The following is a 14,975-nucleotide window of genomic DNA, read 5'->3' on the forward strand; positions in this document are numbered from 1 at the left end:
TCATGGAACAACTTCTTTGCCCCAGTTTCCCTGGTGATAAAATAAAATATATTATTTTTGTTCATTGCATTTTCCTTGCTCCAGTGTTTCAAAGGTTAATCTGTTGAAATAAAGCATTAAAAAGCAACTAAAAATTTTTGAAATTCCAGAGCCTGAGTAACAAAATTGAAGCAGTTGCTAGGTGTTCACTGTTGTTAAAATAGTGAAGCATTTATGAAATAGTGAAATAATGAAAAAAGAAAACTGAGGAGAGCTGAGTGTTTTTGTTCTTGGCACTGGCTTTTGTGAAAGAAGTTCATAACCACTTTGAAGACAAATAGAGGAAAGGAATTTAGGCTTGTAGTCCCTGCCATGAGTCATAGAAAAAATAAATCTAGGTATTTACATAAGCATAAAATAATATAGGAACATAAAATCATATGAAGATTTAACATTATTAAAACCTTGAAGACTGACTTTATTCCAAAAAAAGGTAATATTTACAGGAAGCGCAGTCTTGCCACACATCCTTAAAAGAAAACAGTATGTATATCGTTGTTTACAAGAACAAAGTTCCTTCTGCTGTAAATAAGTTCTGCATTCCCAGTGTGCAAGGCAGCGGAATGGGGGATGTATTCTAAAGAATTGCTTTATACTGCAAATTCTTTTCTCTGAACACACGCAGTTGAGAACTAGATGATGCAGTTTTATAGCATAGAGAAGTCCGAATGGAAATTAAGTACTTGTCAAGGTTTAAGTCAGTAGTGTCCAGAAATACATAAATACAGGCTGATGTTCCTCATACTATATTTTGTATCTGAACAGATGTCACATCTTCAGCCAAGTTCTTTTATTTTAATGACTCATTTTATTAAGCATTTATTAAATATTATTTATTAATATTGTACAAACTATATTTTAATAATATTACAATAATGATAATAATTTAGTTAAAAACCGCTTTACATTTCATCAGAAGCATTTAAGCACTTAAACAACTTTGTTGCCTAAAAGGCATATGGAGGTACTGTATGTAAAAGTATGTCCTTTTTTAAATAGACATTCGTATATGTATGTTCAGTATATCTGTGTAACTTCAAAATATAAGGATTTATGTTGATTTGTTTTGCTTGATATTTTTTACCTAAAGGAAAGTGAATGTAAGGCATACAATCCAAGGCCTTTCTGTAAAACCTATACCATGGATAAGCAGCCACTGAACACTGGAGAGCAGAAAGATATGACTGAATTCTTCACTGACCTAATAACAAAAATAGAAGAAATGTCTCCAGAACTGGTGAGTTAAGAGGGAGCAAAAGGGAACTTGAAAACTTATGGATTTGCTCAAATCTCCTTGACAGAATTTGTTAATTCATTCACAGAAAAATACAGTGAAAAGCTTGTTTGGAGGTGTTATCACAAACAATGTTGTTTCTTTGGTAAGTATTCTTTCCCTATCCTTATCTTTTAAAGATTTTTTTTTTTTTAACTTCTCAAGCGTTATTTCATTGCTTTTCTCCTTCGTTGCTGTGATTTAGGACTGTGAGCATGTAAGTCAGACTGCTGAAGAGTTCTATACAGTAAGATGCCAGGTGGCAGATATGAAGAATATTTATGTAAGTAATGCCAAGCTGTGTAGCATAGATCACAATTATAAATGGGTGCAGTCAAGTATAAAAGACTGTACCATACGCTGTTGTTGCTTCCTGTACCTGTACTCTAGGTTTGGTGTATTTCTGGGTTGATATTACTAGGTAATTTGAGTGAATTGTTTCACCTTTTCAATGCAGCATGCTATAAGCTGGTGCTATTTGGAATTGACTGAAGATTGTGTTACACTCAGTAATCACTACTTCTGTGTTTTAAAAATGCTATGGCTATTTTTTTATAAGAGGACATTTTTTCCTTTGTAAATGTCAAAAGATTTTATATATACATGTACTATTGCTTATGAAGTTAATTTAAAACTCACACTGGCATAGGTTTCGGTTTTCAAGATTTTTAAACAACTATTAATCCCCACATTAGAATGTGAATTTCAACTTGAATTCTTTGGGACAGTTTGGAACCATTTTTTCTGAATTGGTTCCTAAATTTTGTGTTTGGATAAGGAACTGGTTTTCCTGTCAAACTCTTCTCTTAGTTCAGGTGCATGCTCTTCTTGCAAACTCTGGTGCCTTTGACCACCTTTACTTTCATAACTTATGGAAATGTTAATTAAACAAAGAGAGGGGTTTGTAAAGCAGGCCATGCAAGCACAAGATAAATGTAACTAAGATAAATGTAAGGGGGTTTTTTGTTGTTTTTGTTTATTATATGTAGGAATCTCTTGATGAAGTAACTATTAAAGATACCTTGGAAGGTGACAACATGTATACATGTTCTCATTGTGGGAAGAAAGTGCGGGCTGAAAAAAGGTATGATTAAGAAGAAATAAACATTCCTAATGTTTCTTTTTAGTAAATTACTGAAATTACTATTGGAATGAGAGTAATCCTTTAGATGAGACAGGACTGTGGTTTCATTCCGTTTGCTACTGTGTATGCCTATGAGGATGTGGTCCCCGTGCAAATGAGCTTGTAACTAAGAAATCAAATTTCCAAAACAAAGAATACAAGGTATCTTAGCAAAAGATGACCTAGACAGTAAAATGTTTGTGACCTTTTTTTAATGTAAATAAAAAGAAATGTGTAGAAATTAGTACCTTTTGAAATCTGTAGCTTCTCCCGTTTTTAAAAGGTCAGATTATTTCAGAGGTTGTTCAGTACTTATGTTATTATGCAGGATAATTGCTTAGGTTTCATACATAACTCTAAATTTCTTAATTAAAATTGGTAGTTTTCAAAATGTTTCCATATTTTAAAATGTCTGCTAATAAAGAGAAGCTAAATAAAAATTTTATATTGTTTTTGTATTGCAACTAACAAATTTCTTTATTAGAGATGAAAAAACTCATAGTTGTTTTTCTAGCTGTTAAAAGGACGTGTGTGAAAGAGTAACTTACTTTAAAATCATTATTGTGAAGTTCATGAGATATAATATAAGATATGTTCTGCACTGAAATTTGTCAGTTACAAGATAGTAACTCTGTCTAACGAGGGGATTTGCATTGTTAAATTCATTCATGACTCATTTTACAATATAATTTTAGAAAACTGTCATTTGTGCCATATGAATAAATTTGTTGTTTCTTCCAAGGCTAAATGTGACCTTTCTGCTGCCAGTTAGACTGCCCTGCTCTAGGGCATTATGATAGGTGAATTTTATATTTATGTGACTTAGCAACGGATTTCCAATTTTATGTTTGAAATAAATGTGTTTAAAATCTTTGTGAAAATATAATTCAACCTACTAAACTTTTGTAAATCATGATTATTTCTAACCCTTAAGGGCATGTTTTAAGAAACTACCTCGTATCTTAAGCTTCAATACAATGAGATATACCTTTAATATGGTAACCATGATGAAGGAGAAAGTCAATACGCATTTTTCATTCCCTTTACGTTTGGATATGACACCTTACACTGAAGATTTCCTCATGGGAAAAAATGACAGAAAAGAAGGTATGCCTCATAAAATGAATTCAGCAAGCTTTGTCTCTTTCATCTGTGTACCACTTTCTGTATACATAACATAAGCAAACAATTAGTGATTTTATGCTTGATTTTGTTTGCTTAAAAAGAGTTTCAATCAACCTATATTCCCAAAGTCATACATTCTTTTTAATGAGAAAAACAGCCAATTATTTTTGTTTTCATATAACGTTCAACTTGAATTATTCTTAAATTTGTTTTTAAAGTATGAGAGAAATTACAAATAGTTACATATGGCTTGTTGCTAGCCTATTTTGATTTTGCAGGGTAATACTTGAACTTCAGCAAATGGCTGGCTAACTGCCGTCATAAATAAGATGTGCTAACTTAGAATAACTTAGTTATTAGTCCTGATCTCTTTAGTAGTGATGTTTTGCAAAAAAAAGCAATAACTGTTTCACAAGAGTTGGCATCTGTGTTGCTTGTTCTGGGTATGGAGTTTCTGACTGTGATTGTTGTGCAGTGCTGAAAAGAAAAAAAATTAAGTACAACTATAGGAAATGTGTGTAAGGCATAAATGTTGACGTTCAGGTGTTTAGGAAATAACTGATGAAATACTGTATTAAATTATTACAGGTTTTAAGGAAGATGGTGAATATTTGAAAGAAACTGAAAGTTACGAATATGATCTGATAGGCGTAACGGTTCATACAGGAACAGCAGATGGTGGACATTACTACAGTTTTATCAGAGATATAGTCAATCCCCATGCTTACAAAAACAACAAATGGTGAGTTATGCAAAACAACATTTTGTAATTTCTTATTTTAAAATAACTAAAACTTGTTGACTGTGTCAGATGCAGTATAGGAGATACAGAAGATATATGTGTAGGAGATAACATGATGTGGGTTACTCTCAAAAGCACAAGATGTTGGAATTTGATAGGTGTAAGTATATTAATTTATTAGCATACAAATCTGTGTGCTGTAGCTGCAATAGTTGTGGAGTGCCTTGGACACAGGTGTAGCAGGAGAATGCCATGCTAGCCTCACATTACAGCCAGTGCTTGTTTCTTGACAGGACTATCAAAGACTATATTTTAATCTATTTCAGTACAAATGAAGTAAGATTTAATAGTTTGTCGTTCATAAAATCAAGTTGTTACCTCTGGCAAGCATACAGCTACATTTATGATTGTGGAATTCAGTCCTTTTCACTTTGTCCATTTTCAGTGAAACAACAATTTGAATATTTCTTCACTTTAAACTCTTTGCATCCTGTGTGGCAGAAATGATGTTACAATACTTAGTTTATCTAAATATGTTCTTAATGTACTTTTTCTATGTGGAATTGTTTTCACATTTGATTTTTAAGTTTATCTAGCTGGTGATCTTTTCCTATTGGCCAGGTCCTCCTAGATGCAATTTACAGTGACATACTGGAATATTTGACAGCATGTATTTTTCTGTCCCTTCTTTTCAAAGATTAAAAAAAGAGACGGGACCTTCTTACACATAAGTGAGATTAATAAATGCTATGCACTATTTTCTTTTTAAATAATAATTTTTAATTTTTTTTTTAAACTATGACATCCCACTTCTACTTTGGAAACTTTTGCATACATTGGGCATATCATGGTTGTGAAGAGGAAGAAAAAGTTCGGAGAAGTAGCCTGGGAAAGGGATGAGACATTGGCATGGAAAGGAGGACAGTCTTGCTAGGTGACATAAGACAGCAGGGAACACTGTCTGCATTTCATTTCTGGATGTCATATCTCAGATTCTCAGCTGAGGCCCTGGAACAGGAGACAAGATTTCCTCTATTCCTGTCTCTAGAATAATTAGCTGGAGCATTTTTGAAACTTGTGACCCAATCCCTGCTCCAGAGGGAATTGTAACAGTGTACCATGTTCTGTTTCCTTCCAGTTTGAGTTCTATTGTCCTAAGGAATGATTCTCCCCTTTGTAATTTTGATTTCCATTTCACTCAGATTGAAAAGGCAGATCTTGGCTGCATTAAAACCCTATCTGTACCAGAGTCAGGCTGGTAAAATGAGGAAAATAATGTGTCTCTTGACAAAAAGAAAAACCAAGAACTGTTGAAATGCTGACTTCCTGATCTTAGTGAAAGGAAGTCACTTTTGGGATCAGTTTTTAGTTTGCTGTGATTCAAACAAGACATTAGAAATTAATAGGAATACTTAAATCTGAAGAATCATTTGAAGTCCTTGTTATGCTTTGTTTGCCCTTAGAGACAAACAGCAGTTTTTTAACATCTTACTGTTTTACAGGTACCTTTTCAATGATGCTGAAGTAAAACCATTTGATTCTGCCCAGCTTGCTTCAGAATGTTTTGGTGGAGAAATGACTGTAAGTTATGACTTTTATTTTTGTCACATTGAACCATTACAATATCTGTTCTGAAGACTTCCGTGAAGAGTCCATGGTGTTCACCTTTGGTCTGCCATCTGTTGTGAATGTATATGAAACAGTTAGAAGTGTTAGCTGGGTTTTATTAAACCTTTGACATGTTTGTTGTGCAGGTGATACTTTACCTTACGTTCATCTAGTTAGCTGTTCTTCCACCATCGATCTCTTCAAAGGGTCTCCCCCTCCTTTGGGGAATGAAAGACTTGGCAAAGTGAGACTGCTTGCAAGCTGGTGATGCAAGCTTTCTAGTTTTTTTACACTTTCTATAGAACAGAAGTTAAGATGACGAAGGAGAAGGGTCTTAATTTCTTCTGTACCAACTATCATATTTGATTTGTGAATATGAATCCACGTATTTTTATGTGGCTTTTAAAAGACAGGTGTCAGAAGTATAGCATAGGTATTACTAATGAATCAAAATGAGTTAGTGAAGTCTCTCTCCAAAGAAGAGGTATTTCTTCACTATATCTGGTTTTTATCATCGTATTATTTATTTACTTATTAAAAAGTGAGTATGCAACTAATTTAGTAATCCTTTGCTTGGATGGCTGCTTTGCTCAGGCTTGACTGAAGGAATAATTACTTCAAGCTTATGCCTATTGTGGAGGAACAGGGCTTTTTGATCTTTGTCTATGTCTTGTGTTAGGAACTTCCAGATTCTGGTCTGTGAACCTCTTACAGTCAGATCCTTTTTCACTGGTGACAGAACTGAACTAAAAACCTGTCAGATCTGTGTACAGCTTATGCTGCTGTTCAGCAGGAAGGTTTGAACTCTGATATTAGTAAGTGATTTTCAAGCTAATGGATCTACAGGCTTAAATAGTTTTGCTTGTTCCTTTTATTGTAAGAAGATAAAATTCCTTAAGTTGATGTTTGCTTGCTTTCAGTAGTACAAGGTTTTTTAATACAGTATCGGCTTTGTCTTTTGGGTCAGCCCACTGCCCTGTGACATCAGTCTGGATATTTTTACACTGTATTAATACGAATAACTGTTGGACGACACTCAAAACGTTTTCAGGTTATGCTTGAATTGATCATTTTTGTATATGATTTTATATATATATATAATTATATAAAACAAATTATGAATAATGCAGTATCTTACTAAAACAGTCCTGTGCATAAGAAAACTCCTCTTGTCTGATAAAGACAACATGCAGAAACAAAATATTTTGTTTGGAAAATGGATAAAATAACTTTAGGTGTCTAAAAAGAAGTGTAAATGAGATGGATGAGACAGGAAATAGCGGGAGATGTAGGTCACAATATTATACAGCAACTTTGAAAAATCAGAATAGGCCACTGTAGAAGAAAAAAAAAGAAGGAAGACTACTTTGAGCAAAGAATAAATTGTCAGCAGCCTCCCTGCAAATGTCATGAAATAGTTCACTTGCACATTTTTCTCAAACTGCCAATAACCAGACCATAAAAAAACCTTGTAATTAATGGTTTTACTTTTTTTCTTGACAGACAAAAACTTACGATTCTGTTACTGATAAATTTATGGACTTCTCATTTGAAAAGGTATTTCTCTTCCAAACACTTGTTATATGACTATACTTCTACTTTCATGATTTATCTCAGAAAGCAAAAATTATACAGATGTTTTTTTCTTAAAGACACACAGTGCTTACATGCTGTTTTATAAACGGATGGAACCAGAGGAAGAAAATGGCAAAGACTACAAATTTGATGTTTCATCAGAATTGTTGGAGGTACAAGTTGATTTGTTTTAACACCAATTTTAAAATACTGTAGGAAATCCTAAACAAATTAGGAATCTGAATAAACATAGGAAAGTGAATATAATTTAAATCAGTAAGATGACAGTCCTTTCATTTAGCTGTCTTCCTTAGGAGAATGTCATTTGACTAGGAAGTAAATTAAGATTTCCACTGTATGTAAATTTTAGATGTTTTCTCATTCTGTCCTGTATTTTCTAATTCAGATATCTAAATCGTTCTGCATCTTATTGGTAAAAAATGGTAGAGCACTGTTTTTCAGTATTTGTGAGAGCTTACCAAGATTTTCTGAATAGTTGCAATATTACAGGAAGTATTCTCGTTAACCACTGTCCTTTTCCTTTTTCAATTCCTCAGCAACTTACTGCTTTGAGGTGGGACAGAATAAGAGAATAGTTCTAGCTGTTTGCACTTTTGCTAGCGGTTGTGAAATACTATGTGAAAGCCATATAAGATTGTGACTGCTTGTGCTTGTGATGGGGAGCATCAGTCAGAAAAGGACCTCTTCCTCCCCATAGTCATAGTGTAGCCCAGGTGTTAGTAAAAGGGGTAGGGGAAACAAAACCCAGTAACAGCTACAGCTCCCTGTTCTCCTCAGTGATGAGGGTTGCTCTTAGGATACCGGGCTATTTATGTAAAGATACTATTTAAGCCATGTATAGCTTGAGGAACTGAAAAAGGCAGCACACAGGAGCAGAGTATTTAACTAGGGATCTCACTATGCTAGATGTATCCCCAATGTGGGATTTATAAGACATTCTTCTCCCTTTTTATCACATGAAAAGCCAGTTTCCCTGCTCCCTCTGGCCAGAAGTATTGCTTTATCATCTGTCACGTGTTAGGTTCTTAGCTTAAAAAGACTCTTCATCCCTCGTCAGCAAATCAAATGGTGCTTTTTATCCTTCTCAGTCTTAAAAATAATAATAGATTTTATCAGAGTTAAACTTTTAAACTGTTTTTATATGAAAAATGCTACAAACAGATTTGGTCAAAAACATCATTTTGGAGAGAGGAACAGGGGGGCCTGGCATGAAATCATTTTCTGGTTAATGATGGAATCTCAAGTGCTACTCTTTAAGAATTTATCAATAGTTCACAGGGCTCATCAGGCTTTGGGTCAGAAATTCAACCTTTAGACATACCTAGCTAGGCTGCTGGAAAGTCTAACTGATCTCAATTAGTGAAACTATGTCTTTAGAGAGTTTTGGGGCGTTTTTTAAGTTATTACGCTGTTGCAGACATCAAAATATGGTCTTAAACTGTGGTTCTTTTTTAACATGTTGGACTAGTTCTCAAAATTTCAGCCTAAAAATGTAAGTTGTAAAAATGAGATCACAGAAAGAGGAGAAGGTTCTGAGCTCTGTTTTGCAGTCATATGGCAGGCAAAACTAATACTTGCTATAGTATAAATAAAACAACTTTGAGCCAATCCTTTAAAATGAAGAAAATGCTTTCAGAAATAGTTTTTCGTCGGAAAAAAATTTTTCTTAGCCATGGCAAGAGTTTAAATATTCCTAAAATCATGCTTATGTAGTGAAATAAACTGCTTTCTTGTATCTGATGTTAGCATTTTTTCTTCAGTGGATATGGCATGATAACATGCAGTTTCTTCAAGACAAGAACATTTTTGAACATACATATTTTGGGTAAGTTTTTCTTAAAAAATGTAATATTAATGCTTCTTTTCTTCTTGCAGATTTTCATTATTTATTTTAATTAACAAATAAAATTACTGACTCTAGGTTTATGTGGCAGTTGTGTAGTAGCATCCCAAGCACACTACCAGATCCAAAAGCGGTTTCCCTGATGACTGCAAAGGTAAGTACTTTAAAAGTATATCATGCTTATTTTAAATTTTACCTTGTTCACATTTTAATTCAGGCATTCCATAATTAATGGTGCAATATTTTTTTTTCCAGTTAAGCACTTCCTTTGTACTAGAGACATTTATTCATTCAAAGGAAAAGGTATTCTATTTACTTGTGAATTCTCATTAATTAACTGCATGACTATAGTGAAAAGTATATCTGTACTTTTTCATTTTAGAAGTGTGATTGACAGACGTATTAAGTACCACAGATGATACCAAGTTAATGTTTAAAGAGTGTCATTTAACACATTTATAGTAAACACTGCGCAATGCAAAAAAATGCGAGTTCTGGTTTTAGCCTTCTCTGCCTCAGCAGTGCATCAGGAACAACAGATTTTTGTCTTCTTTTCATTTGAAAATTCCTGGATGATTCAGATCTTAACAAGCACTTGTTAGTCTTATGCAGAGGGGAGTGTTTACCACTAAGCAACAGTTATGCTCATGAATTTTAAAGGATAAATACTAGCACGAACAACAAGAAAGTTCCATTCTATCTTAAACATCTTTTTCTCAGTCAGATTTTACTTCTTTCTCATCTATGTTGGCATAATGCTACTAATTCTAGCTTTTCTGGGATTAGTAAGAATATGTAATAATGTGTAATTGGACAATTAGTCCAAATATGTAGGTATTAGTTGCATTAGTTTCAATGTATGTACTGTTACTTTTATATAGGTGCAACATATTACCAGTTTATAAAGCATTTGGTGTTTGTAGCTATGTTCTTAAGATTCAGTGTTCTAACTGACCATTTAGAAACGTTTAAAGATTAAGTTGCAATTTATTATTTTAAGTTACAGTTTTTTTCTGTATTTCTTTTTACAGCCTACAATGCTTCAGTGGATTGAACTGTTAACAAAACAGTTTAATAACAGTCAGGCTGCTTGTGAAGTAAGTGACTTAGGAACTCAGCAAAGTACAAACCAACTTTCTATATATTGTTTAACTTTCCTGGAGGTTCGTATCCCTGGAATATTTTGGACTATGAACTACTGTATTTGGCATATTTGTGCACTATGAGATTTAATTCATCCTCTCTGAATACTGCAGATTCTGGGGAATGACTTGACTTTTATTTTCAGAAGCCTATGGCAAGACCACAGGTCAAAATCACTTTGTCACTGGACTAGAACACACACAGTGTCTCAACCTCTTTATTTCATTACATATGGATTTGTGTAATTAAGAGGTGTTTAAATGAAATCACACAAGAGAAATGGGAAGAGACTACTGTTTAAGGACTAGAATGGCAGGAACTGGAGTTGAATCCAGGGGAAGAGGGCAGTGAGATAAAAGGCAGCAGTGCAATGAAGAATCTTAGAAGGAGAGTTAGAACAGCTAATGTTAGAATTAGCTGAAAACAAATTCATATAGTGCCTTGCTTGTGAAGCTGAGGATCTTGTACCCAAAGTGTAGAAAGACTTAAAATTATTGGAAAAAGGAGAAGAAAATGGCAGAATGTTTTTTTCATATAAATTTTTTCAGGATGCTGCTTGAAGGGACTCTGCGACAAAGTGGGAGAGGGACTAAGAAACTATAGACAAAAAGTCACTGTGGTGTTGGCAAAAACAATTTTGAGATACTGAAGGAAAGTTTGTGATAGACTTTCTATGATAATTTGAATGTACAAGGACCCTGATACATACTGTATCCTGCATTAGACCTTGTTCAGTACAAATTAATTAAATTCATTGTTCTTTTATAGATTGATTCTAGTTTGTTAAATTGTTATATAATACTGAGTATTTGGGTGATATGGTTTTGTTAGTATGGTATAGTCCTAAGATGCTTAAAATGAGTGAAGACATTTAATGTAGTAAAAAATACTCAGGTACAATTGCGAAGAACAACATGGATTCTTTAATTTAAACTGCTTTTCCTTCTGAATAAAACAAAATTTGTGGAGCTAGAATACTCAGTTGTATTATTTGCTGAGTCTAACTTTGAATCATTCTCTGGTATTTTTATACATTTTCTGTCTCTGGAGGTATTAAGGCTTTTCCATGTTTTAAAATGCAAAAGGTATCTAATTCAGTAACTACATTCTTGTTTAAGCCTATCCCTATTCTACAAGATTCTTCAGCTTATGCTTCCTTGTAAGCATCATTTTTTATTCTGTTGACATCACTTTTCAGGATAAGCGTGTCCTTCCAGAGAATTGAATAATGACATGCAGAACCCAGGGATAAGAAGATACTGGATATAAACTTACATTGATGTTTACTGCTATTGATCTTTATTCCTTTCTTGTCATGCATGGAAGACATTTAGATTTCCCTTGGATTAATACTTGCTTATTCCTTAATAATAGTAACATCAATTTCTCTTCAGACTTTAATATCATGCAAAAAGAAGATTGGACTAGAACAAGTTTGGAACAAAACTAACAAAGTATGTATCTTCTGCAGTGGTTTTTGGATCGTATGGCTGATGATGATTGGTGGCCAATGCAGATTCTAATAAAGTGTCCCAATCAGATTGTGAGACAGGTAAGAAAAAATGTTCCTTTTTAAGTCAAGTGAGTACTTGACCTTTGAACAGAAATGGGCAATTATTATGACACATACAAAGATTCTGCAAGTTTTTATTAATACCTGTAATTATCTTACTCTTTTCTATTCTTGTGTAAGTTTTAGAGAAAATATTTGACCATGGGAGCGTTATTGTTGTTTGAAACAAAATCAATGTTGCTGTAGTGCTGTAGTTGTACAGTTAGGATCACAAAATGTCACAATAGATACAAATTAAGTTTTCTACAACTCCCACATGATCTCTACAAATTTGAACACTTTACATTAAAAATGTTTTTCTTCTGAATTGGTTCAACAATAATGTGTCAAGACACACATTCAGAAAATAAAAAATAATAAATTATGTACATTCAGTACTCCTAATGGAAGCTTCACTTCTAAACTTCTGCCTTTGGGTTTTGTAGATACATTTAATTTTATAACCTTATGCCACAAAGTTTTGTTAATGCCCTTTTCTGGAAATGTTTAAAATTGAATAAACCCTACATTAGTAGCATTTGGATAGTCACAGATACAAATACTATTAGTAGTTTCACTTAAAAGTATATTTCTATTGCAAGTTCTTTAGGTAAAACTTTAGCAATTACTTTATCTCACCTGAACCCTTCAATTGGTGTAACTTTTCTGATTATTAAAGTAATATTTCCATATAGAACCATACATAGTTTCTGTATGCAACCCATTATTGAATATATTTCATGGGAGAACTCTATGCAAGATGTTAGGCAAAGCTCTAATCATTGATGAATGTTTTATAAATTAAAAATTACTGGAAGGAATTTCCTTAAAATTTCCTTACAGCCAGAGGTAAAATAAAAAAGCCTTGCCAAAAATATCTAAACATTTCAGAAGATAAGAGATTGAAGAAAAAATAACATTTATGAACAGCAATCTTAAGTCATGTTTCAGTAGTGTACAGTGCACACCAATATTAAAAACTTTTTAGGGTTCCTCCATCAGATCTGTTTATAAAACCAGGTTTGACTATGCTGTTAAAATACACTTAGAAATGGAACATGGGCATCTCAATCTCAGCTTTAACTTTGAATTGCATAGGAGACAGAATATTCTTGGCTTAGAAAATATGTATTGACATATATGTAAAAGAATGAACATGTGGAGTTCATTTACTTATGCATTTGCAGATGTTCCAGCGTTTGTGTATTCATGTGATACAGAGGCTGAGGCCAGTGCATGCGCATCTTTATCTCCAGCCAGGAATGGAAGACTGGTAAAATAATAACACCTGAAAACTTCTATTTATTACATGTGCTACAGCAATTGCTTTTGTTTAATGAATTATTCAAAATGGTCTTATAAACCTAAAACAGTACTGTTTTAATTGTTTATTATTCTACCCAAAAAGTTCTGATTTATTTAAAAATATTATTGTGGTTGGAAAAGCCAGTGCCTAAAGAGACATTGTTTGAAACATTTGTTTCCTTAGACTAGATATTCAGCAGTCTTTCTTTTCACTTCCAGTAATACGCTGCAAGTGTAAATCTCACTACTTATACATGAGAATCCAATTGCAAATTCACAGGCATATAGGTGCAAATTTTGATTTGTGCCTCCGATGAAAGAGGCTGGAGATGAGAGTCTTGTTCTGTGTCATATAGCTAAATCACAGTTTTTGTCAAAAAGTAGGAAAAAACCTCTTGGATTCTATTTTGTACTGCTAATTCTCAAGAAAACTGTCACTTTGTCTCCAGTTATGAAATATTTCTTCTTTTTGATAGATGATGAGAAAAAGAAGAAAGTGTTTTTTCTTTCATCTCTTGGGTTAAGTTTGTGATCCTGATAATAATTTTTTTCCAGACCAAAAATGGCAGAGTTTGTAATAACTATACTGCCATTACAAAATTCAGGATGTGAAGATACAGTTTTCATGGCAAAAAATAGAATTTAGTTTTCTCTGGAAGCCTTACTTTAAAAGAGTCTGTCACTTGTTTTGTTTAGTGATAAGATCCAACTTTCAGTAGATGAGTAAGGTTGAAAGTGCATGTTTTCTGCCCTGTCAGTATCTTGTATGTGTGTTTAGCAGACTGCCTTGCCTTAGTTCCACAGTATAATTAGCTATAACAGCATTCTTTCTTGAAACTCAGGAAATGTGACGTGCAAACCAAGAAGATGATTTTAAGTAGCAGATCCCCTAATACTGTTTTTCTAAGAATTCTTTTCCTGACTAGAATCATTGATTCAAAATACTAGTTTTGTTAACCTTTCAACATTTTGAGTGATAGATGCTACCTTACATTAAGCCATGTTGTCATCTAGGCTATACTTGGCATAAGAGAAAGTGTTAGAGATTGGAGTATGATAGTAGGACAGAGTAGAAAACTGGAAGTTTTTCAGAATTTTTTTTTTGACTGGTTCAAGGTGATTTCATGCTCCATGTATTGTGTTGAAGTATCTAAATTGGATTTTGCTTTCAGTTCGGATGACATAGATGGTCCTGTGGAAGACATTGGCAGCCGCTCTTGTGTGACTCGCTTTGTGAAGACACTCTTGTCAATTATGGAGCATGGTGTTAAGCCTCACAGTAAACATCTCACAGAGTACTTTGCCTTTCTTTATGAATTTGCCAAAATGGGAGAAGAGGAAGTAAGTATAGCCTTGTAGTTTTGGGAATTAGGTATGCATATGCATGTATGTATTTTCAAATAATTCAATATCTATGTATTTCAGAGCCAGTTCTTGCTTTCATTGCAAGCCATATCTACAATGGTCCATTTCTACATGGGAACTAAAGGACCTGAAAATGTAAGTTTGAATGTCTTGTATAACAAGAACTCGTCTTTCATATTTTACATGTGTGATCATTAGTACTGTGTCTCTTGAACCATTTTTCAGCTGTTAAATTAAAATTTTCACTCATACAATTTTTTT

The 14,975-nt window shown here is 33.4% G+C and overlaps 1 protein-coding gene across 1 annotated transcript in view; it reads left to right on the top strand.

Annotated features, from left to right (window-relative positions):
• Window positions 1-14,975, top strand: part of USP34 (ubiquitin specific peptidase 34) — a 141,479-nt gene that overhangs the window by 103,249 nt on the left and 23,255 nt on the right. Inside the window, exons 45-61 of the mRNA XM_069787621.1 lie at window positions 1,130-1,276; window positions 1,362-1,418; window positions 1,518-1,595; window positions 2,302-2,396; window positions 3,370-3,542; window positions 4,149-4,302; window positions 5,805-5,883; window positions 7,414-7,467; window positions 7,563-7,658; window positions 9,267-9,331; window positions 9,428-9,503; window positions 9,605-9,652; window positions 10,381-10,446; window positions 11,964-12,044; window positions 13,232-13,317; window positions 14,522-14,690; window positions 14,775-14,849. Coding sequence (XP_069643722.1) covers window positions 1,130-1,276; window positions 1,362-1,418; window positions 1,518-1,595; window positions 2,302-2,396; window positions 3,370-3,542; window positions 4,149-4,302; window positions 5,805-5,883; window positions 7,414-7,467; window positions 7,563-7,658; window positions 9,267-9,331; window positions 9,428-9,503; window positions 9,605-9,652; window positions 10,381-10,446; window positions 11,964-12,044; window positions 13,232-13,317; window positions 14,522-14,690; window positions 14,775-14,849 — 1,599 coding nt within the window. The remainder of the gene's footprint in view (window positions 1-1,129; window positions 1,277-1,361; window positions 1,419-1,517; window positions 1,596-2,301; window positions 2,397-3,369; window positions 3,543-4,148; window positions 4,303-5,804; window positions 5,884-7,413; window positions 7,468-7,562; window positions 7,659-9,266; window positions 9,332-9,427; window positions 9,504-9,604; window positions 9,653-10,380; window positions 10,447-11,963; window positions 12,045-13,231; window positions 13,318-14,521; window positions 14,691-14,774; window positions 14,850-14,975) is intronic.

Source organism: Haliaeetus albicilla, chromosome 7, assembly GCF_947461875.1.
Source record: "Haliaeetus albicilla chromosome 7, bHalAlb1.1, whole genome shotgun sequence".
In the NCBI taxonomy this organism is placed as follows: domain Eukaryota; kingdom Metazoa; phylum Chordata; class Aves; order Accipitriformes; family Accipitridae; genus Haliaeetus; species Haliaeetus albicilla.